At 34.6% G+C, this 24,968-nt stretch overlaps 1 protein-coding gene across 6 annotated transcripts in view; it reads right to left on the bottom strand.

Annotated features, from left to right (window-relative positions):
• The window catches only part of rxraa (retinoid X receptor, alpha a), a 346,365-nt gene that overhangs the window by 46,393 nt on the left and 275,004 nt on the right, over positions 1-24,968 (bottom strand). For 5 of the 6 annotated variants that reach the window (XR_012396562.1, XM_073934683.1, XM_005161183.6 and 2 more), the window contains one exon: positions 22,219-22,457. Coding sequence is in view for 5 of the 6 variants with exons in the window: in XM_073934683.1 (XP_073790784.1) it covers positions 22,219-22,457 (239 nt within the window). In the remaining variant the exon portion in view is untranslated. 6 annotated transcript variants of the gene reach the window in all.

The raw sequence follows: 24,968 nt of genomic DNA, 5'->3' as shown, positions 1-24,968 counted from the left end.
CACACAGTCTTCTTTGAGGGGTAGGGTGTCAGACAAGTGCCCCGAGTAAGAACAGCATGATCAGCCAGCCGTGCTGTGACACTTTAGCTGGACAGAGAGGAGGGGGGATGCAAAACATAAGACACAACATGCACAAAGGACATGTTTCTATCAACCTATTGCTCATTTTGCCAAAAAAAAAGCTTCATTAAAATGTGCATAAATTTTGAAAATGCACATAAAACATATATGTGCACAACTGTGTAGGGTGAGCTTTTATAAAAACGTGCTCAAACTACAATGGAAAGACATTTACCGGATAAATTCCAACATGTGCATCAAAAAAAGTCATGTGATGTTTGTTTTAACAAAAATGGGATGGATGGGATGGCATTAACAGACAAACCAGTAAATTGACCACACTGTACATTTGAAATGTAGCTTTGGTCAATCAAAAATGCAATCAAAAGTCCATCATCACCATACCTGACAAACCTCATGTTTTTCCCGGAATTCTCCTGTATTTCACAGTTCTATCCTGGTATCATCCCCTAAAGGTATTTTCCAGTATTTCTCCTGTATTCTTAAACTTTCTGTGCTGGGTGGCCATAAACATTAAAGAGCCAATCCTCTCTAAACACAACCCATACAGCCGAACCACCAGGGGACGCCCCTTGCTTTAATTATGAATCTGTTCTGTGCTTTCATTTTATTTAGGCATGAAAACAGTTTGCAAAAAAATATAAAAATGACGAGATTCCCTTTCCTTTCATTACAGGCGTTGTTGCCCCAATGCAATCCTCAAAACAGTCAGTCCATATAGCGGTGCGTGACTGTCAGACTGCTACTATGTTGATAAATAGACGCTGTTTCCAAAACGGATTCTGTACACGCCATTTGAAGTGGAGCTAAAGTGGACACTGAGTTTTTGGGTGCGTGTTTGAACAGACATATACACATAATAATTCATTAGCTGCTCTTTCATCAGCATGTTTAAATTATACAGTGAAGAAAAGTCCCATATTTTCACATCCCAATGCTGAAAGGAATACTCATCACAGTGGTTGAGTATAATTCATAATTTTACATTTTGTCAGTTTAGTAGTTTATTTGGGGTCATATGAAAATGTACAATTTTAAAAAGGTGGCATGGCCACCTTTATAAGGTTTCTTATAAGAAAGAAGGCCCACAGTGGCTCTCCAACCACAGCAAAATCGATATTTGGTTTATCAGGAAGTAAAGATTTTGTTCTATTTGTTGATCAGGTGAAAACAATGTTTTATTTGACATTAAATGACATTTAAAGGCAAATGCGATATTTCAGTTTTGCACACAAGCCTGATTCACTTTGATGAAAACATAGCTAAAGACACACACACAAACTTTCAAGAGAGGCCTTTAAAATGACTGTTGGTATGAGTAATTTACATTTACACTTTTAACAGATGTCTGTTTCCACTATTACTTACATTGCATTCAGGCTATAGCAATTGATCTGTTGGAAATAAAATTATTTTGTATTAGAACAAAAAAATAAAAAAGAGTTATTCTTATGTTTATTCATTTTCTTTTCGGCTTAGTCCTTTTATTAATCAGGGTTCGCCACAGCAGAATGAACTGCCAACTTATCCAGCATATGTTTTATGCAGCGGATGCCCTTTCAGCTGCAACCCAACACTGTGAAAATTCTTATGTTCATGTTGTATATAAAAACACGTTGCTGCAGAGGTGGGATATAATTAGACACAGAACATGTTTAGTTTTATTGTTAGGATCAAAGCTCAAAGTATAGCATCAGCATGTGAGTAAAACCACTATGCAATGTAAGACATTTATTTAATACAATACAAATGAGAAGATTATATAGAGCTAGTTGCATTTTAGACACAAGTCATCTTCCCTCAATGAGTCTTGCTTAATTTCTTAATGTGTAAGCTGTTTTGAATGAATAATTCAGACAATTAAATATGTTGATGAATGAATTTTTTGATACAGTAATCCATAATAAAGACAACCATTTCTAAATAAATCAACTGCTTAGAATGAACTGAATGAATAAACGATTCAATGAAATGCTCATTTAGACTTGCCACAATCTATTGCTGGCTTTGCACTGTAACGCGATGCAATATTACGACACATGATATCTTTTCCATTTTAAACTGAGTTTTTGTCCTAACCATTCATGAAAATGATACACAAAATTTCTATTGTAAAAGTGGTTTCTATTTCTGCAATGTATCATGTAAACAACAGCATAAACTACACATAAACTAATGACAACAATCACCTCAGGTACTGATTATGTGCTTTATTATGCATGTTTTATGACCATGATTTAAATTAAAAGTTTAAATCCCAGAATCTTAGGGCACAGCATTAGTGTCTTTTTTATACATAAGAAGCAAAGTTAACAGCAAATGTTAATTATCAATATAAAAAATAAATAAATACATTTCAAAACATTTCTGTCAGTATCGCACCACCATAACATGTTGACTTTTCCAATGAACTTATTATAAACTACACTATTAATTCATCACATGTATGCAGTGCCTTGTTTTATCAAAAGCGCATAAGCTGCAGAGGAAACGAGAGGGAGACAAGCTGTCAGTGCCTCTAGATCTGTATATCTGTGGTGAATCACATAACAGGGTCAGAGACTGTTGACTCAGGAGTAAAAACAGGAGCCTTGACCTTAAAAACTCACTAACAAAAGGAAGTCATGGCAGATCTGAGTGTCAGATACCGCCCGACTTATCTCACCAACATTGTACATCCACCAGTCTTTGTGCGAGTGTGCTGTAGATGTTGACACTTCAGGATGTCTCATAAAAGCCAGACAGAAAAGAGCGGTGCTGTCATGAATTTTGTCTCTATTTTAACAATAGTCAAGAAATCTGTCACTCAGATAGATGTAGACTGAAGGGCTGTTCACATTGCATGCTCTTGCATTCAGGTAACAAAAGGAAATGCAGGTTTTTAACAGTTTAGATGCTTTGAACTTGACTCTATATGTCAAAAATGCAATGTTCGATCTGTGAGTAGCTAAAATAATAGCCAATTGCAGTTTTACCATAATAAACAAGAACAATTTAGTGTCATTTTCACTATCAATTAGAATTATAGCTTTGAGTTGCAGTGTTTAATGATTTCACTGATGGATGTCTGACCTTTACAGACGGACAGTTTTCCATGTGAATAAAGGCGGAGCTTCAGAACCACACCTACAAATTACAGAATACCACAGACCAAGGCAGCTCAGCAAGTAGAAAGCTTCACATTTTTTTATTGAAATTCAAGCTTTTATTAAATCTCTTAGACTGGTTAAAAACAAGAAGAGTAATACATTCTTGGATTATTATTATCATCACAGATACATAAGTCCTTCTCTCCTCTTGCTGTATTGGTGTTATGCATGTCTGTTTACATTTTCCCCCTCTTTACTTTCTTTCTTTCTTTCTTTACTGGTTTTACTGTTTTTGTATTTTTTGTGTTGGCTCGAATTTTGTATGTTTGTTATTGAAGTCAAAAAAAAAAAAGCAAGTAGAACGTTTTTTTTTTAAATTTTATTTATTTTTTTTTTACAGAACTCTGAATCGAACTTTATTGAGGCCTGGTTCTGTCTGTAAGAACGTTAATTCATATTGCTACACTGTAAAACCCAACAGTCAACTTTATAAAATGAAATGAGTGTAGTCAAAAACTCAAAATTTACTGAAAGTTAATTCTACTCATTTAAAAAGAGTTTTGAACTTGAAGGTAATGAGTTAATTAAATACCTCATTCCTTTAACTTGGAGTTAAGTAAGTTCATAGTATTCATATAGATTATTTTTTTAACTGATTGTTTTAAGCAAACAGTTTTCTTAAATGGTTTGATTTGCCATAACTTATTGGGTTTTACAGTACGCAGTTGGTTTGAGTTCTCTTCTTTTATTGGGTTTTACTGTGCTCAAATTACTTCTTTTACTTAAATAGATTAAGTTCACAGTACTTATTTGGATTAGTTTTTGAACTTAAATGTTTTGTTGTAATCGGTTTCCACAAATGGTTTGAGTTACCTTAACTCTTTGGGTTTTACAGTGTATAAGTATATCAGGGTTTTCAAAAGAGGCCAAAATGTGTGTCCAGCAAATTTGTATATAGAAAAGAGCACAGATGTATGCAAGAACACTGTGCGAATAGATTCTTACCTTCTATGTTTAAAGGTCCCCTGAAATGCACAAAGAAAATCACAAAGGTCTTCAGAAACATTTTTTGTTGTGCTAGTTGAAAGTCTCTTCATATTCCAATAGTACTGATTAAAGTAAATAATCTAAATGTATTATATGTATTTTTATATTCTGGGTAAGGTACAAGATAAAAATAAATGTTTATCCATATAAAATGTGTTGATTTGATAATTCCCGTAATTCTGAAAAGTAACCCAACATGTCTGTCAGCAATTGTGGATTTGTACAATTGCGCAACTGTTCACACAGATTATCCTACTCCATCCTACTCTGAATATTCAGTCTGAAATAGCATGCAAGTATGGGTTTAATAACAAGTGTAATTCCTGCACCCCGCTGGCCAACCACTAAGCATACAGTAGTCGCTTTAGGACAAAGTGCTTGAGAGAGTCCAGCAATCCTTGCATGCATGAAATATTGCACACTATGACAAGTTATGCTTGCTAACTACACAAAAGAAAATGTGCTAGATATAATACAGTTTTTCATTCAGAATTGTAGTATTATAAATTTCTATAAAGTTTTCTAACTGGCAAATGACAGGATCCAGTGGGTCTCTGTCATCTTAAATGTGCACGATCGCTATTTCAGGAGGTGTGGGTTTGGACAGCAGGGGAGGGATTGTATTTGAAAGATACTATTCTAACCGATTAGCATTTAGGCAGATCACCTACTGCACCTTTACTTCCCAGTGCAACAGAAAGAGAGGTGTCATTTCAAATATTTTTAAAGAAATCGCCAAAAGCTAGTTGTGTTTACATTGCAGCTCGGCCAAAGCTTTAAAGTTTTGTAAAGTCAAAGCCAAAGTTTAAGCCTCATTTTATAGCTTATGACAGCCACAGTCAAATAGTAATATAATCTCCTCCATATTGTTTAAAAATAAACCATTCTGTGTAGAGTTCAGATGGGTCCAATACATTTTGTGGTTTGTGCCGACTCATATATATGATCCGATCTGTACTGTTGTGTCTCCAGACTGGAAAAATCTGTATGTTGTTGAGGGTCATGCAAAGTAAAACCAGCCTCCATTCACCACAATGGAAAGCATATTCATCCTGTCTGAATCATTTATCCCTTATATAGTGCACTATGCACCGTTCACCATAACTGTGTGAATTGTCAGCTAACATCAGCTAAAGCTTTTGAATTATGCTGTGTATGGGTGGAACATTCCAGATTTTAGATTGCATTTGATTGGATTAAAAAAAAAAATCAGATGAGAAGCACAGAGTGATGTCTACAAAATCGAAGATGCCTGCTGGTAGATGTAACAGCAAGTTTTGAATGCATATATATCTTAATATTAATTATGTTATTGTTTTGGAGTATCCCAGCTGATAGACAACCTTAAGGTTAACATATTCATAATAAAAGCCAAAAATGTCAGTTGTTTACACATGGATTAATTGAATGTTTTGACCAATAACTTATGAGTGGAAAGCTCAAGTTTTACCCTTACGGACCAAAAGTCCATTTTACAACTTCTGACTTGGTTCAAAACTCTCATCTTTGTAAAATAACAAACAAAAGAAACTTTCTTTTATGTTTCAGACTTGAATGCAGCTTAAGGAGACATATATGCTCCCACGAATGATGACCTGGTAAGTCAATGCACATCACACAGAAATCTGGAACCTTAGAAAAGCTTAGCTGATCTTACCAAGCTGAAAAACACACATCCCTCCAAAGGACACTTCAAAGAGTACCTCAAATCCTGCAGTAGACACCTTTAACACACGTTCACTTCTCACAACCAGAACCAAACTTCATTGTGTGGAGAACTGAAGTGCACTCGACTTGAGTGATCTTCAAATAAAACAAATGCTGACACTTTGCTGCCAACCTGTTATATATGGTATATTTCACTATAATACATATGCATGAAACAGAGCCATGCATTGCACACAGCAAAAATACCAGTAATGTTCAATAATGTACATGGTGTGATTTTTTTTGCTGTAGTATGAGCTCGTACTGAAGAGAGGACCTTATGAAAAAATTATTGCAATAATTTTTAAAAATGTCGAAAAAATTCATGAGCTGTCAGCTTGGATTTATGGCATATGTGCACTTAAACAAGCCGATCTGGAAAAGCACTGTATTTGAAGTTGACCAATCAATCATCTTCTGAATTCAAATCAAATTATATATTTATTCAAGTACTTACATAGTTGTTTAAATGAATTAATCTTTATTACTATTTGTGTATTTTATTTTTTAGCTACGAGGTGTGGTGGCTCAGTGTTTAGCACTTAGTGGTCGCCTTACAGCAAGAAGGTCACTGGTTCGAACCCTAGATAGGCCAGTTGGCTTGTCTGTGTGGAGTTTGCAAGTTCTCCCCTTGTTCATGTGGGATTCCTCCAGGTGCTGTGGTTTCTCCCATAGTCTAAAAATATAAGCTATAGGTGAATTGAACAAGCTAAATTGGCCATAGTGTATGTGTGTGAATGAGTGTGTATGGATGTTTCCCAGTACTGGGTTGCACCTGGAAGGACATCCAATGCATAAAACATATTCTGGGAAAGTTGGTGGTTCATTACGCTATTGCGACCCCTGATAAATAAAGGGACTTAACCAAAAGAAAATGAATGAATGAATGAATGAATGAATTAATTAATTTATTTTAGCTAAAATTGTAGAAATGTTGTTGTTTTGTCATTTTGGACTATTTATTCTTAAATAAATCATAATTATAAAACATTATTTTTAGTTCAATGGAACGTCATTTAAAATATTTCATTACATTAAGATAAATTACATGAAAATCAGAAATATGTCACCTGAACTGAAATGACTAACTGAAATTAAGATATTCTTATTCCATAGATTATTTTGGTATATTGCTCGTCATAACGTTTATTTTTATCTAAATGGAAAAAAAAGATCTTTGTGTCAGTGTTTCTGTCAACTATAACAACCCTGATTAGATCCAATATATATTTAATATTGTATATGTGCTAGCAAGCTATGCAAAAAAACATTATTATTATAGGTGTTAGTATATTTTACATTGACTTTACAAAGAACTCATCCACTCAGTCAGAGTCAGAAGTGTCCACCCAGAGTCTAAAGCCCCGGTCAAATCACATCATTTTTATTGTCAGTTAGGAAAGTCAATATTGTCAGTTTATGCTATTTTTTTTTCGTGATAAAATCTTGACTTGTTGTAGGTAACAAATGTGCTACACATTCCTTCACGATCAGTGATCCCGAGTCGTCTACAACAAGTGTTGCTATAACAATATTTCTTATCTCAATTTCAGTTTTTAAAAAAAAATCTTATTTCAATTTAAATAAACCTGAACGACGCATAAACAGCAGCACTCGCTAAGACAACCAAGAAATGCTGTGCTCTTATTGCATAGTGTCTTCCATGTGACAGAACTCATCATGAAGAACGAGAAAATAATTAAACATGCTAGACTTTCTGTGATGTTGTCGTTAGGCATCTCTAGCATGATATCGGTTGTCGTGAACTATGCCACATTACACAAGATCAAAGGATTTTACAATGCCCATTTGTTGTGTATGAATGCCCATGACATCCTATGAAGAAAATTGTGCCAAAATCGTGACAAATTTGAGTGATCTGATCGGGGCTTAAGGGTGTACTCACACTAGATACAGTTGCTCTAAACAGTGCCATAGCACGCTTGTCCCCCTTCCCCTCCTCACCCCGGCTCAGCACAGATATGTTGTTTTGTATTATTTTTAGTTGTTTGGGATGCAGTGACACGCAGTCAAATATTTTGCCGAACAGATTCAAAACTTTTGACGCACATAAATTATCATAAAAGTCCTTGTGCTGCAAATATTTGGAGGTTTGCTGAAGGTGCAGCTGTCGTGCAACGAGGGGTTTGCGTGTTTAATAAACTGCAACATTTTGTGTTCATTGAAAAGTAAAAATGATTAATAAATCCATATTAAAATCTCTTAAAAGTGACGTTCGTCTGCAGTTTCATGCTCAGGCGGGCTTTTAACTCACTACAGGCATACCATGTCAAAGCCCAACCAAACCATGCTCTGGCACATCTCTTGCAACCGGGCCAGGGCCAACTAAACCATGTCTGAGCCCAATTCAGAGCATTCGTGCTTTTCAAACAAACAGCCAAAAGGCCCCAGGCACGGTTCGAAAAGCATAGGGTGAGCGCACCCTAAAAGTCAAGCTGTCGTCAGTCCGCACTTGTCTGTAATGTGTAGATGAGCAGATGTAGAAGCAGAGCTGATAACACTGACCTCCTGCTGATCTGTGTTCACTGTAGGCCACAACCTGATGCCTCCGCCTGATAAACCCTCTCTACATCTGACCTCTGACCTGCCGCACTCATCCCTCACCCTCAGTGTGAGCTCAAACAGGCTTCTGTCAGCAGCGGTGTGTGTGAGAGGGACTCCCTGAGGACACGAGCCAGACCTGTTTGCTTTCAGCCCCTAAAGAAAGTGTGGTGTCGTTTGGGTTCTGGGAGAGAAACGTTTCTTGACAGGCTGTTCAGCTCTCAAATATGCATCATTAAGCTAAGTTTAGTAAAAGCCTTTTTGGAAGCCAGAAAGCCTGGGCTCATTAGAGCACATCATAATGCACATGCTGCAAAAATCCTTTTCTACAAAAAAAAACCAAAAAAAAAAAAAAAACAGTATTATTATTTTTAGAATTAATTTAAAAATGGTCAAGAAGTTAAGAACGCTCACTACGGTATATACATCAATGTAAATGTATACTACTGTATATACAGTGCTCACACCCCATTTTGAAAATAAATATTTTTATCCACTTCTCAGTAAATATATGTTTGTATTTTTGTGCATTTAAACAATAATACAAAATATTTACATCTTCAAAAATCTTTAGAAATTGAAAGATAATACAATGAAATTAAATTCAAGCAAAATATTACAAAAAAATATATACAACCTATAAAATTTCTCTTGATTTTTCCTTTATTTTAATTTTGTATTTAATATTTTTCTATTACCTAAATTTGGGTGGACTAATTTTTGGACCAATATGGTAAGTTATTTTGTTGGATAGGCTCCAAATTTGGCTTCAGTACTGACTAATCTAATGTATATGCACAATTATAATGTTGTATGGCTTCCTATATATGAATTTAAAAGAGAGATTTGTGAGGGGTGTACTTATATATGCTGAGCACTGTATACTGCAAGATTATCAAAATACCTTAATAATCAATTTTTGAGTATTTTTAATGGCAAAACAATTACTTATAAATACATGTTTACTGTAATTTTTACCTGAATCTTAAAATTGTACTTGATTATGCTATTTTATATGTTTTATATTATTTTGCACATATAATAACTATAACATATTCATTAAATATTGTTAAGGGAATACTGTTTTCAGGATAATTGTTTTTTAATGTTTTAACCAATAATGTAACAACATTTACTACATTTGATTACAAATAAACAACAAAAAAAATATATATATATGATCAATAAGTAAAGACAACATATGTTTTAGTGCATTTTACCTTAACTAGGTTAATCCTGTTCCAACTTAATTTACGCAAGTTCAGTTCAATTTTATATAAGCTCAAATGACCAATACAAAGATTTTGATTCAGAATAAAAGTTTAAGGCAACCGTTTACAGTGTAGATACAGAGTTATAGATATGTATTAATCCATATATATATATATATATATATATATATATATATATATATATATATATATATATATATATATATATATATATATATATATGTATATATATATATATGTATATATATATATATATATATATATATATATATATATATATATATATACATATATATATATATATATATATATATATATATACATATATATATATATATATATATATATATATATATATATATATGTATATATATATATATATATATATATATATATATATATATATATATATATATATATATATATATATATACATATATATATATATATATATATATACATATATATATATATATATATACATATATATATATATATATATATATATATATATATATATATATATATATATATATATATATATATATATATATATATATATATATATATATATATAGTCTTTTCTTATCATTATTATTCTTATTATTATTATTGTGTTGGACAAAACTTGATTGCTAAAAGAAAAGAAAAAATGAATCAATTAAAAAAAAGATTTTGTTTATTTGTTTACTGTTTACTTGTAAAATGTTATGAATAATGTGAAAAATTACCACAATAAATTCCTTCTCTATTATTAATCCAAAAACAAGTGAATTTTTATAAAATGCATCAGCATGTGCATTATGCAAACTTGAATCCTCAAGTATTCTTTCTATACATCACATCTGAGAGCTATTCTCTCCTGTCAAAACCAAGCAGCATCATCATCATTGTCATCATCATCTCCATGGCCGAATGTACATGATCTGCAGAGCACTGAAAACAGCAGAGCTGAATAACTATCCTGCAGCACTGGGTGAAGATGTGCTCCATCTGCCTCCTGCGCTGAACATCATGACTCTGTTTGTGTTTGCTAGACTCTGCCGAGGCCAAGACAGATTAGAAGCGTAGAGCCGTTTCCTCTGAAGAAATGCTGTTTGCTGGAATAATTGCCTGGAGCTGAAACAGCTGTCAGCATCCAGAGCTAATCTCGCAGTGTGGATAATCATCAGTGCTGCGCCGTGTTCACAACAATCGCCACGTGGCTGCATTGTTAAAGCCAGAATGAAACAGGGAGGACTGTAAATGGTCAAATGAATGAATGAATAAATAAATAAACAAGTAAATGAATAAATAAACTAATTAATTAATTTAATTAAATAGCCAAAACCATAGAAAAAATAATACAGATACAAATACAGACAGTATATAAATAATAATTATTAATAAACTAATAATTCTGACTTAAACTGTATAAATATATATATAAAAAAAAAAAATCAGTAGAGGGACAATAAAAGCAAAACAACATCATCAACAACAAAAACTAAAGCTTTAGTCTGCCACTTGTGATAACACTGAAAAAACAAGCATTCAAAACAACAAACAAAACATGAAGAAAAACAGCTGTCCTTGAGCTCGCCAGATAATACCTCCGCTAATTTCAAGGTTTTACTGCTGTGAAAAATATCATCAGCTTTTATTTGACTATCAAGGTTGCAAAGAATCAATTAACAAGCAAAATCTGCATGGACGTCTGAGGACACTGAGAGAGGGGGAGAGAGAGAATATGAGAGATAACTGGTATGGTGAAGTACAGTACATGTGCTTTGTGTGTTTCTCTCAATGCTCAGCAAACAATAGTTGTGCAACAACGTTAAAATCCCCTTTTCTGCTTCTTTAGAAAATCCTCTGCAAGCGGAGCCCCTTTGAGAGCATTTCAAACCGCTGTTATTAAAAGTGCTGCTTCTCCAAGTGTGTTTTACTCTATTCACCTTTTTTTCTACACGTTAATTCTGTGTATTAAATTATGGGCTGCACTTTCACTTTGGCAAACTTTTATTTAAAAATGCAGAAACAAATAATTTCGAACAAGAAGGTTGTGCTATAAATGATCCAAATGCATAGTAAAAACAGAGTGAGAGGTATATTTGACTGGGCTTTATTTTTGAATGTGTAGAGTTTCGGGTATTTGTGATTATTCATTGTCTTATTATTAGTAATACATTTTCTTTATGTGAAGTTTATTTATAAACTAATTTAGAGATGATCACATGCTTATTATTGCTTGCAGACGGTTCCTGCATTATTCAATTTATGATTCACCAATCAGATGATTCCTAAGTCACTATAAATACCTTATGTTTCAAATAACAGCCATCTTTGTTTTGAAGAATTCCCCCTTCCAACCTTACTCTCCTCCTTTCATAAATGGGTGGCACATTGGCCCAGTTGTAAGCACTGTTGCCTTACAGCAAGAATGTCACTGGTTCTAGTCCTTACCAAGCCAACCAACGTTTCTGTGCAGAGTTAACATGTTCTCCCCATGATCACGTGGGTTTCCGTCAGGTTCCCCGGTTTCCTCTCACTATCCAAAAACATGCAACTTAGGTTAATTGACTAATCCAAATTGGCACCATACACATGCTCCTAATAAGTAGTTATCTCTTAAGAGCAATCACTATCTGTTCATTAGCTACTACATCAGGGGAGTTCTCGAGACCTACCTGAGCTCAAACTCACCTCTCGCCTTGCAAATGGGAGGGAGCCCCGCACTTGAGGATCTTATGAGCTCAAGGCTCTCTCCTGGAACAGCATGCCAAACAAGCTTTATAATCAATCATCAGCTGAGTGTGAACTTTTGAAATATATATTTAATTGAGGAACTGTAAAGAGCACTATGTCAGTTTTGTTTTGCTTTTAATTATTTGCTCAAAGTTTTAAATCTTAAATAAGTTAACCCATAATTCATGTAAAACACAAGTGTCAAACTTCTGGAGGGTCACAGCTCTGCACAGTTTACTTCTCACCCTAATTAAACACAACTGATCAAACCAATTGAGTGCTTCAGGCTTGTTTGAAACCTACAGGTAAATGTGTTGAAGCAGTGCTGGAACTAAAATCTGCAGAGCATGCAGCCCTCCAGTAATTGAGTTTGACAGCCCTGATGTAAATCATCATGGGCCAAAGGAAACAGTTCAGACAAAGCAATTCATTTCTGCTTTTCTAAAATGATGTGTCGCCCATGCTCCAGGTTTGGTTGAGAAGTGTCACAGTTGCAGTTGTATTCTCCACTATTTCTCATAGTTAGGCTGTGACTTTGTCACTTAAAACCTAGTAACATCAGTCGCCAAGAAAAGTGTTTCTGTTGCTAATGTGATGTTTGTGTTTTGTATTGCATAAATATATCAGTTTGGAACTAAACTTTTGTTGAACTTTCTTTAATAGGGGCTAATTGTTTAAGAGACTGTTTTATTGTAAACGCGCTTCAGTGCCAAACTAACCAGTCGCTCAGACAGCATGATGGATAATATGCTTGTCTTTTTGGGGGAGGACAGATGTTTAGTTTGGAGTTTTGTCAAAATAAGTTGCTTGTATCTGTGAATTCAAAATCTGTAAATAAAAAAATAGATAAAAAGACACTTGGCGTCTCTAGATTTTAGAATACAACATAGACTCATTTAAATAAATGAAGTGAAAACCTAAAATGTCCTACTAACTGCTAATAATATCCACTCCAAAAACATCAGAAACTTACATTGTAATTTTGTAAAAGAAAATTAGGATGACATTTTTTTGATTAATTTAATTTATAATAATAAAACTAATATTTATTGTTAAAGTAACTCTAATAAAAAAAAAAACTATACCCAGAAATGAGAGTCTGGGCTTCAAAATAGCTTTTAAACCCCTCTAAACATCTTAATAACGGTTTAGCAATGTCTTAGTAAGCCCCTACTAGTCTAACAGCAGGCAACAACCACTCATACTTTCTATAGAAATGTTCGATTCTACTTGATCCTCTACTTGAGCTATAAGGAGAATGAGGAGAAACTGAGATCTTTTCACTGGCACTGAAGTCAAAGACATTTCAAAAATCTTGAAGTGAATAAAAATGAAACAAGAAACACGATCAGTTGCATTATGCATTTGTTCTCCTCTCACCCTCTTCACACAAACACTAGGAGCACATCTGAATGTGAACTAACAAAAGAGACATATTTTCCTTATTAGAGCTCAGTGAAAGCATCTCAGTCAAGGCCAGGGTTTGTACTTTCTCCTGCAGGCTTCAGAAAGCTCAGCAAATACTTGCCTGAAGAGGTGTTCTTCCTTCAGGACTCACAGGGACATTATTTCGGTGTGTTCTTAACGGTAACCATTGCCTGCATGTGTAATGTAGCCTTGAAAGGTTAAATACAAGTTAAGCTCTGCCAGAAGGATTTGTGCAATGCTGCTGATTAACGAGGAACTCTTTCAGACTCGTACCTCAGATAAATAATTCTGAGAAAGTGTTTAGCAAATAAACAACAAACTAAATAGACAAGAATGCACCTAAAGAAATGTACTTTCAATAGAAAAGTATAAATATTAATACGTTTTCACAGCATGTATTTTTCACTTATTGTAGCCCAAGTTGTTCAATAATCGAGTAGATGTCTATCCAGCTGATTGGAGAGCCTGAGAGCAGGGTCACGGCCTCCAGCACAGACTGATGGGTCGGCACCACTGGGGTCACAAGATCAAGTACTTGCTGCTATTTAATGAATCACAGGACAACAGTGAAGGAGAGATGACAGCTCCTCAGCACTGGACAACAAGTAAACCTGCATCGAGGGCCACAGCTGCCCTTTTTGAAACTGAAAGTATGTGAACTAATGCAAATATTAAGCCAACAAATATTTAAAAACTATTTTGCAGCTAAATTATTTGATTTAAAGCCTGGATTTTGGGCATTCTATTCATGGTTTAAGAAAAAGGCAAAGACACAATTACCAGCTACTATGAGGTACACACAATCCAGGCTCATTCTGAAAACATACCTTTAAATACATTTCTGGAGACCACCAAATACATCGCAATTTTTGTCACAGCCTCCTGTGTAAACTTTTTGAGATCACAAATTTCTCTTGCGAGTGCTATTTGCGCCTACTGTTCTTGCGGAAATCCACCAGAGGCTGCTGTCAACTGATTGTTTGACTGACTGAATGACTGACTGACTAATCGACTGACCCTCCTCCTTCCCTAAACCCAACCAATTGTATTGATTGACCCTAGCCACCCGCTTTCCTAAACCCAACCAACAATTTTCTAAAGCAATACAGAAAAAAAGCCCTCGTCTGATTTTCACACGGTTACAGATTTTTCCACATTCTCACCCTGTTATTTACTTGTATATCTTATTTTTTAGATTCAATTTTTTTCTGACCCGCTTTCTGGAAGCATTCACTTGAACCTCGTTGTCGTGGTCAACTTCTTTCTGCCTCTCAAGTTCGCTGACGTACATGGCGAGCTACCAGACAAACTGGTAACAGCAGGAAAGATATCCATATAATGGTAAGTGCAAAAAGGAATGGCGTCATACTGCCCTATGGCGTTCATTTTAAAAATGAAATGCAGCCGCTACATAGCTCTGGCTACATAATTTGCAATCTACAAAAATGTTATTAGAGCAAAATTTCAGAATGAGCCTATGTTGGGTACATACTATTAGGTATTTACACACTATTGGTTAATGAAAATGGCCTATGAAGACCACAATTTAAACCTGCTGAGAGGTGTCATTTTATGGGTGCATTATTTGAGTGGACAGTCCAAGCATACGTGCACATAATTCATAATGCCTGAAATCACAGTTAAATCAGCGCTTGTTCATGCGAGTAACAATCACACACTGTGAACTATCAAGGACGTGATCTGAGAGAATTACAGATGAGTCGCCAACACCCATGAGATTTTTGACATGCTAAATATCTGGAGCTGTCGACGATGCAAATCACGTTGCCTACAACAATATTGCCTACATTAATTCCACCAACAGTCAGACTATGTGTACATCTATTTACTGTCTTCTACGTGTTACTGTCAACATTGCTAATTGTAAATTGTTTAGTTTTTTTGTTTGGTTGTTGTTGTATTTTGCACTGTTGTAGCATTTTGACAAAGTTGTGGGCGATTCTTCCTATTCTATAGTCATGCAGTGTGAAAGCCCCTGTCCCTGAACCATCTTGCAGTGTAAACACAGCACCAACTAAACACTACCTCAGATAGTCATGCAGCGTGAAAACATCTATGACACCACAATTTTGAAAATCATACAGTCTGAAATCAGCATTAGCGGAATATCCACAGAGCAGAATATTGAATTATTTTTAACTTTGAATGTACACACAAATACACACCTTTATTATTTTTGTCATACTTCGGGCAGTGTTACTAAGTATTGTTGTAGACCATATCCATCTAATTATGACCACAGTGTAATCTAATGATATATACTTCCAGCAGGATAACATACTTTGTCAAAAAATTAATCCAAAACTGGTTTCTTGAACATAAATATGATTTCACTAAGCTTAAATGGCATCCACAGTCACCAGATCTCAACTCAATAGAGTACCATTAGGAAATAGGAGATTTTAATAATGAATGTGTAGCCAACAAATCTGCATCACCTCCATAATGCTAACCTGTCAGTATGAACCAAAATGAATGTTTCCAGCACACTTGTTAAATTAATGTCAAGGAGAATTAAACCATTCTGAAGGCAAAAGGCTGACACTAGCAAAGTGTATCTAATAAAGTGTCCAATAAGTGTACTCAACTACATAGTTTCCTCAACTATTACAACAACCTTCAAGTAACCATTTCCAAGTCTTCCAGTACAGTACACGGTGGACCAATGTAAGCCATTTAGGCTGGATGGAGAGCTAGCAATTGCTGAGGGATTCTTCAAAGCAGACAGAGCTGTAAACTGAACCGTGATGTGCCTAATGTGTCTCAGCTGCTGGGAGACGACAGAGTCCGTGCTGTGCCGGGGCTGGTGGGATTGAGTCTACAGGCAGCTGACAGCATTTGTTTGAGACTGAGCCACTGCAGCGATCGCTGTGGGTCGTCTCTGTCAAAACCAACCTCCCCGAGTGAACATTTGAAAAGAAGAGAACAAAAGAAAGGAATCCATGAAAGCCACAATCCAACTCAAACAAACGTGGATTGTAAATGCTTTCCAGCTCCATGTGAGGGTGGATGCTGCTTTAAAAAGGTGGATGATGCTTGATGTGAAACTGTACACAGACTAAACCCAGACGCACTAAACCAGACAAAACAAAAACATATTGATTTATACTTAGTAGGTGCAAAACAATGGGCAGCACGACACTTCAAATTTGAGGCAAACCCAGAGGTGCTTGCACACAGCAGTATATACAAATAAAAATAACAAAAAATAGATCAAATGAAAAGAGCATCTACTGTATTTTTCATATTATAAATTGTGGCTTTTTTTTACCTGAAACATGTTACTTGCATTCCAAAGTGACCTAATGTTAAGTCATACAAGCAAACCATGCCAAGTATGAACATATTTGAATCTGTGCAAAATAAGAGAGGAAAGACAGCATCTAAACTATGCATTTCTCACATACCATGTTTTTAATACATTGTTTAGACTTGACCTATAATACCTTGAAAATAATGTTTTTTTTTTAATGAATTTCTATTGATTGATCCTTATATTGCTAAATATTTTTTTCTGTTCTAAATACTGTTACATTTAAAGGATTTGCTTCAGAGTAAAATGACAACATATTTATGAAGCTTACAAACACTTTTTACCAACATTTTAGATTTATTTTATTTTAAATTATTAAATGTTACTTACTTTATACACCAATGCAACTTAAAAAAAATCTTTAAAAATGCTATTCAGAATTTGCAGAAAATATGATTAAAATGTATATGCCATATGGCTGGGCAATAAAATCGGTCTCAGAATTTATTGACCAAACACCACTGTCAATAATGCTAAAAAAAAGTTTGGTATGAAGTTTTGGTATCAAGTGCTATAGTTTTATTAAAATTTGGCTGCTGAGCACGTGCCTTGGAAGGGATGCCAATAAGTTTATGGTGTAAGTTTATCATTTTCAATGGAGGCACACAACTTGCATGACATGCACATGGTGTGCAAGTGGCACACATGTGATACGTTAAAAAACATATAAACGTCAGTGCCAATGGAGTAGTGGTTAGTGGATCGACACATGGCACTCTGGTGCTCAAGCTGACACGAGTTTGATTCCCACCTCGAGGTCCTTTGCCGAAATTTCACCTCTCTCTGCTCACCACACTTTCATGTCGAAACTCTCTACTATCCTATCAAAAGGTGAAAACCTTAAAAAAAAATAAATACAAATCTAAACTTTTCTGCATGGTGCAAGCACACTGCGATTCATTTAAGTAAAACTAACCTAACTAATCTGCTTCACAATTTGTATGGAATAAACAAAGTTCAGTAATGGCAGAGTAATTACACAGCACACTCAAACACTGCAGTGCTTTTTACTTTTTTCCATAAACTTGCATCGTAGTTGCAGCAATGCTTCTCTGTTTATCATCTCTGAGAAAACGATTGATGATCGCCTAGTTGCAAGAAAACCACATGCTTGCGCTTGTCACTTCAGGTCTGAATCCCAACACATGCAAAAATGAGTGAAAAGATTTTAAATAAAAAAAGATGTAAGGTCGTCACCAGAGTGGCTTTTTGGTTTCTTTTCTTGTGCATCCCAGCCACTAACTTACATCTGAAAGTGTTTTTAGCATAGGGGTAATATAGTCATTCAACTTCACAATTTGTAATGGTGCAGTAAGTATTGGAATATTCACTTTTACTTCAAAAAGCTCAGATTTGATTATCATAACAGATTTGATTATCATAACTTTGATTATCATAAAAGTTTGAGGTTTACTGTATCATTATTATTGAGACCTTACAGGTGTTGATCTACTTTTACCATTGCACACACTTGACTTATCATTTTATTTATCAAGTCTAAGAGTTTCTTTAAGGCTTATGTTTATATTATTAAAAAGAGATCAGACATATTTATTAAAACTATTTGCCTTAGTAATGTTAATAAATTAAAATAAGGTGGCTAAAAACAAAAAATCCTGATATTCCAAAATGAATTGTTAAAAATATTCAATAAAATCAATACCGAATGATATGAAACATATCAAACACCAGCCTAAATATGTAAAAATGGACATGGAATGAAATGGAAAAAAAGGAAAAATGACATAATAATAATACGTTAATTGAGTTAGTAAAGATTAATTGTTAGTTTCTGTAAGCGCAGTTCCATTCAAAATATGTATGAATTTATTACTAATATCAAATCTGTAATTGTTAATATTGAGATTAGCATTAGCTAAAATTATTATTATTAGCTAAAGCTAGCAAATGAAACATTATTTATTTAGTAAATTTGGTCATAATAGAGGGAAGCCTTAAGCAATACAACAGTGATTCCTATATTTCCTTTACACTATCATAAAAGAGTTCAAGAGGGTAGACCTGTGGGTGTTAAACCTTCAAAACAAACATTTCGGGAACAAACATGGCGATTGATCTTGACGCTGGCTTTGGTTAGTATGTTGAATGCTGGGGAATTGTGCTGTGTGTTGCTGGGTGGTTGGAGCCAGTGGGGAGCCTGTTCCAGATCCACTGAGGTTAAATACAGAGGGAGCGAGTCGCAACCCCGTTCCACCCGGCTGGGCCTGAAAACAGCCAGTCAGCCGAATGCTAAACATAAGTGACAAATGCCGTCTGACTCAAATCACCTTCCATCAGACCCCATGACTGCCTCCCACTCAGAGAGAGAGAGAGAGAAATGCATAGGAACAGTGCTGTGTAAAGATAAACACTTTCTCTAAGCGCTTCAGACTGCTGTAAGACAATGCAATAACTACATCTGTCTCAATCTATGTGTATACCTCACAGAACTGAAGCTTCAGAATTGGATGTGCTTGATCATGGTTGACTCACTGCAAAATATGTAAGATGTGAGCTAATGTATTAATTGAATGCATTAAATATATTTGCTGAACATATTACAGGATTTCGGTGATGGTTGCAACCAACAGTATGCTTTTTTTCTATGTTGATCCATTTTTGTATGTTTTTGTTCTATTTTTTTCTATTCTTGTTCTGTTTGTTTATTTTTTAAACAAAATAATACATATATATGTAGACTATCTTTGTATTTCTGCATATTAGCTGTTATTTGATGATAGTTAATGATACCATTTAGAAGTGAATGAGCGAATTTTACTAGTGTTATGAAATGTTAGCAAACCAAACATCAAGCTAACATTAATAATACAGTCCACAAAACTAATATATTGATTTTATGGGACCACAACTAGATAGAGCATTGTTTGAGCTGACTTACAGCTCAAAATTAACCAGCAAGTTCTGTATTCACATTTCTGCTGAAATAAAACAACCCATTTTGAAAATCCTCAGCAGTAATGGCACTACAATTTAAAATCAGCAAAAAAAGCTGATTGTAAAACCACAGTACAGCTATCACTGTGAAAAGGGGCCAGCACATTCAAACATGTGTGTGAATTCAAGAAGCATTTTACTCATGTGGATCAAGGCTTTCAAAGAAAACTAGGCCACTGCCAGCTTTGATGTCTTAATTGTGAGCCTTTTTTTAAATGACAAAGAGATGTGCAGGCCTATTTATGGAACAAAAGACAGATTGAGCTAGAGTATTGGAAAGAGGGAGAGAGAATAGTAGAATGATTTGTTACAATGTTTAATAGTGAAACAAAAAGATTCCTGAACATAAGCGTTTCTTTAACATTAAAATTGCCAGGAGACATTGTATAACTAAACTTGCAAGAGTCATAAAATGATGTCTTCAACAATGATGCTGAGCAATTCTAGGACGTACCATTTATTGATGACACCACCTTTGATAAAGACATCATTTCAGGCATTTAATCGTAACTTTACTATACAAAAAGTTTCATGCATATAGTATATGTATTCTTTTCAGTTTCTGTAAACAATTGTCCAATTATATTGTAAAATAATATATAATACTTTCAAATATGTGTAAGAATATGCACTGCATCGTTTGAACAGCTTAGTAATGATCATATTATTTGATCTATGACGGGTGATGCACTGCTGTGGAGTTTAGAGCTAGATCAGTCTTAAAAATAACACATTTACAAAATAAAATTCATACATGCACAGCATAATTCACAAAATCCACTTTGTAAATTTCATTCATTCATTTTCTTTTCGGCTTAGTCGTTTTATTAATCCGGGGTCGCCACAGCTTTGAAAATTTGTAAACACACAATTCATGAATTCACTAGGAAAAATAAAGGATAAGTAGGATAAATAAAAAGGAATGGATAAATATTTTTGCCAAATAAATTGGATTTGTGCATAAATTTAATTTTAAATGTGAATTTGTGCATTATTGAAGTTTTGAATTTACTAATTGGATTCGCATATTAACAAATCATGTTTTGGATTTATGAACTGGATTTGCATATTTCTGAATTGGGTTTTGAAGTTACGAATTTAACTTGTGAATTCACAAATCATGTATTGAATTTACGAATTGGATTTGTGCATTTACGAATCATATTTTGAATTTACCAATTGGATTTGTGTATTTAAGAATGATGTTTTACATTTACAAATTAGACTTGTGCATTTATGAATTTATAAATTATATTTGCATATTTACAAATTGCGTTGCGAATTTACGAATTGGATTTGCATTGAATTCACAATATTGACTTGCGCATTTATGAATTTACAAATTGGATTTGCATATTTAAAAATCGTGTTTTGAATTTACGAATTGGATTTGCATATTTATAAAACGTGCTTTGAATTTATAAATTGTATTTAAGTATTTACAAATTTTGTTTTGAATTTGCGCATTGGATTTGCGTATTTACGGATTGTGTTTTAAATTTATGAATTGGATTTTATAAATGTGAATTGTGCTGTGTGTGTACGAATTTTATTTTGTAAATGTATCATTTTTGAGACTGATCTGGCTCCATATGGAGAGATTAGAGCTTTTAGACTTACAACATATTAATTCATTAACTTTGCCTAAAATACATTTAGGAAAGGGGCTGTTTAACTGGAAGAAGTTTGGAGTAAATGTTCAAGTAACATAAACAGTGTGTATCTGATGTGCACCAACACTAAAAAATAAGTGGCGCAAAAATGACAGGCACTACTGTATATAGACAAGTTAGACTGCTAGTCTATACTGCAAGTATAGACTGCTGCTGCTGACAGGTGTAATTGAGCCATTTTGGTCATTTTTAATCTGAACTGTTAACAACAACGAGTTATAAATATCATGATTTTAGTAAAAGTCCATGACTAAAAGATATCTTATTTGAAAAGATATTATAAATAATTCTGTTTAAAAAAAAAAAAGGGTGTGGGTACATTCATCTCGTGGAGGTTCTAGTGTGAAATACTGCTATAAATTGAGGCTCTCAGAGCGCAGGCCTACCTGAGGGCTGATACTGGGGCCGTAACCCACTCCAGGAGATGCCATTGAATGAGGCCCCATAGGCGAGCTGATGACGGAGAAGGGAGAGCCCAGGCCATTCATAGGTGAGCTCAGAGTGCTGATGGGGGAGTGCAGGGACCCCGAGGGGCCTAATGAAGTTGGACTCAGCAGTGACGGGTGCATGCCCCGGTGGGACGTGGGTGAGCTGAGAGGAGAGGATGTCACCTGTCCAGTGCAGTCTGTGGGGAGGAAAGCAGAAAGAAGCATTTACTTTAAGTCTGAAGCAACTTGGCCCCCTAAAAAAAACTCTTTCCATGTATAATGACATAAAATCAGGAACTAGGAGACCATACACACAGGCTCTTTTCACCCACTTAATCAACCTCTCATTGCATGGTTATTTTGAGAAAGAAACAAAAGACAGATGGTCACACTGCACTTCTTTATCTACCGCAGGTCAGAATTCAGAGCATAGTGAATCATTTACCATAAATGAATATAATTACAAACATTTATCCTCCATATGGAGAAGCTGAGCTGGAGGATTTCATGTTTTTTCCATGTGCTTTCTCCTTGTAAATCATTATTTATCACAATTAAAAATATATTCACATCTTTACTTTACAGTACAAATACTGTAAAATACATTTAAATGCATTTTTCCAAATCTGAGTGGAGTAGATTTTTAAAATAATTGCTCACATGTGGTTTCTAAATCCACCATACATTTTTATCAAATACTTTCACAGTTATTTAAGAAAAATCATAATAAAATGAATAGAAATGTATTTCAGGAATTATACTCAATCTGTATTCAAATGTTACACAAAGATTTAAGATTATACTGTAGGCTTGTAAATCCTATATATAAATTTACTCCAAAAATTTGTAAATAAATTCCAAGACATTTTGAAGAGCTTTCTAGTTTCATGAAAAACAGAAGACGACTCCTGAAATGATGCACTTTTTTGGCATTTATGATTGTTCAGATCTTTGTTGAAAATGACAAATCAGAGAACGGACTTCTTGAACTTAAACCAAATGGCTCTAATCTAGTGCATGTTTACGGGCTTTGTGAACGCTCCAGAAAACAGAGAGAGAGACTGAGAGTGAGATTACAAGGTCAAGGGCCCCTAAGGATGCCTTCTGATTATCTCATTTTCTGCTTGCGTACTCTTCCTCTCTTCTCAGCCCATTCTGCGCTCTCCGGTTCTCCTTGAACCTGTCCGTCATGCTGTCAGCTGTCATCCAGAGACGATGGAGGTACATCTGTCAGTCTTGCTTGGGTGACAAGGCCGTATTTCCACTGTCCATGACTGCATGATTTCCCTCTCTCTAACCTTGTCCTGATCTCCTTGTACTTGACACTCTCATCTAGTTCTTACTTCCTTTACACTCCTCCTTTCTTCTTCTTGCCTTCCCAAACCTGCAGGCTTTATATTCTTAAATCTTGCTGCATTTCATTACTGTAATTCTTTTCTTTGATGTTTGGAATGGGAATAAAAATTTAAAGCAGTACCACAATTTGTATTGAGACACATGTAAACATTACAGTATGTATTATTGTTTAAATTTACATAAAAACTTATTCTGTTCTTCAGAATTCTTTGGATACGCATTTAAACTTTTTTTTACTGATATGTTACATCCTTTTAAATATTAATCACCCCCAGACTCAACTGAAGTCGGGGAAAGTGAATAGTGGGGCGGTAAGCCTGTCTTTGCCACGGTGTCCACCACGGCATAGTCACCCGACTTCTCCTCCATTTCCACTAAATTACCAGGACTGTTTTCTACATCCACTGCACCATCCTCATCGCTATCCCCATAAGGTAAAATTCTAGTTTTGTTTTCAGCCAAGTGCTTTAAAATCTCGTTTTTAATAAGACACTTCAGGAATTGCCTCACCACAGGAATGCGATAGTGTTCAACTATCTACAACAATTCATCTTTCCTACATCGCTCAAATCTTCCAATGTTGGATTAACAACAAATGTTTCTAAATCAAAAGAACTCATTGTCTAAATTCTCACAAATACTCACAAGAGACCAAATTGCAAAGGGAGAAAATTATACTTTGTTTCACTTGGTCAGTTTTTCCGCACCATCTGAGTACGCACACACAAAACTATTATTCAGGACAAAATTAAGAGTCTTAATTAATTCCCAATTGGGGAGCCCCCAATTATTAAAAAAAAATTATTATGAAAGAATTTATATCTTACTATTGAAAGATAAAAGTGAGCAATTCTGACTTTTTTCATTGAGATTCTTGTGTTTATATACAGTATCACAATTCTGAGTTTGTTTGTTTTTTTAATCTCAACCATTTGCTTACAACTGTAAGTAAAAATGCGAGATTGTAACTTGAAATTGTAATTCATATTATCGATTACATTTCACAATTCTTATTTTATTCTCAGTATTATGAGATATAAACCTGTGAACAAAAAAAAGTCAGAATTGTAAGGTGTAAAATTTGAAACTCAACGCTTTATGACACAAACAATTAAAAAAAGGTCAAATTTGTCAGCTATAACTAACAAATGCAGAAAACTGAAAAAAAAAAAAAACTGTGTACAGGTTCAAGACTGACTATCAACAAAACCTTATCCAAAATAATCACTGAAGAGAAAGAAAGGGGGAAAAAAAATCTCTTGTATTTCCTGAATTCACACAAATACGCAAGCGGCTGAGACTCACACCAGGCTAGCTTCATAAGGAAGCTGCACAGAATAAGGATGATGTAT

The sequence above is a fragment of the Danio rerio genome, chromosome 21 (genome assembly GCF_049306965.1).
Source record: "Danio rerio strain Tuebingen ecotype United States chromosome 21, GRCz12tu, whole genome shotgun sequence".
Lineage (NCBI taxonomy): Eukaryota > Metazoa > Chordata > Actinopteri > Cypriniformes > Danionidae > Danio > Danio rerio.
The sequence above is the reverse complement of the archived record's forward strand: the minus strand, read 5'-3'. Positions and strand labels throughout refer to the sequence as shown.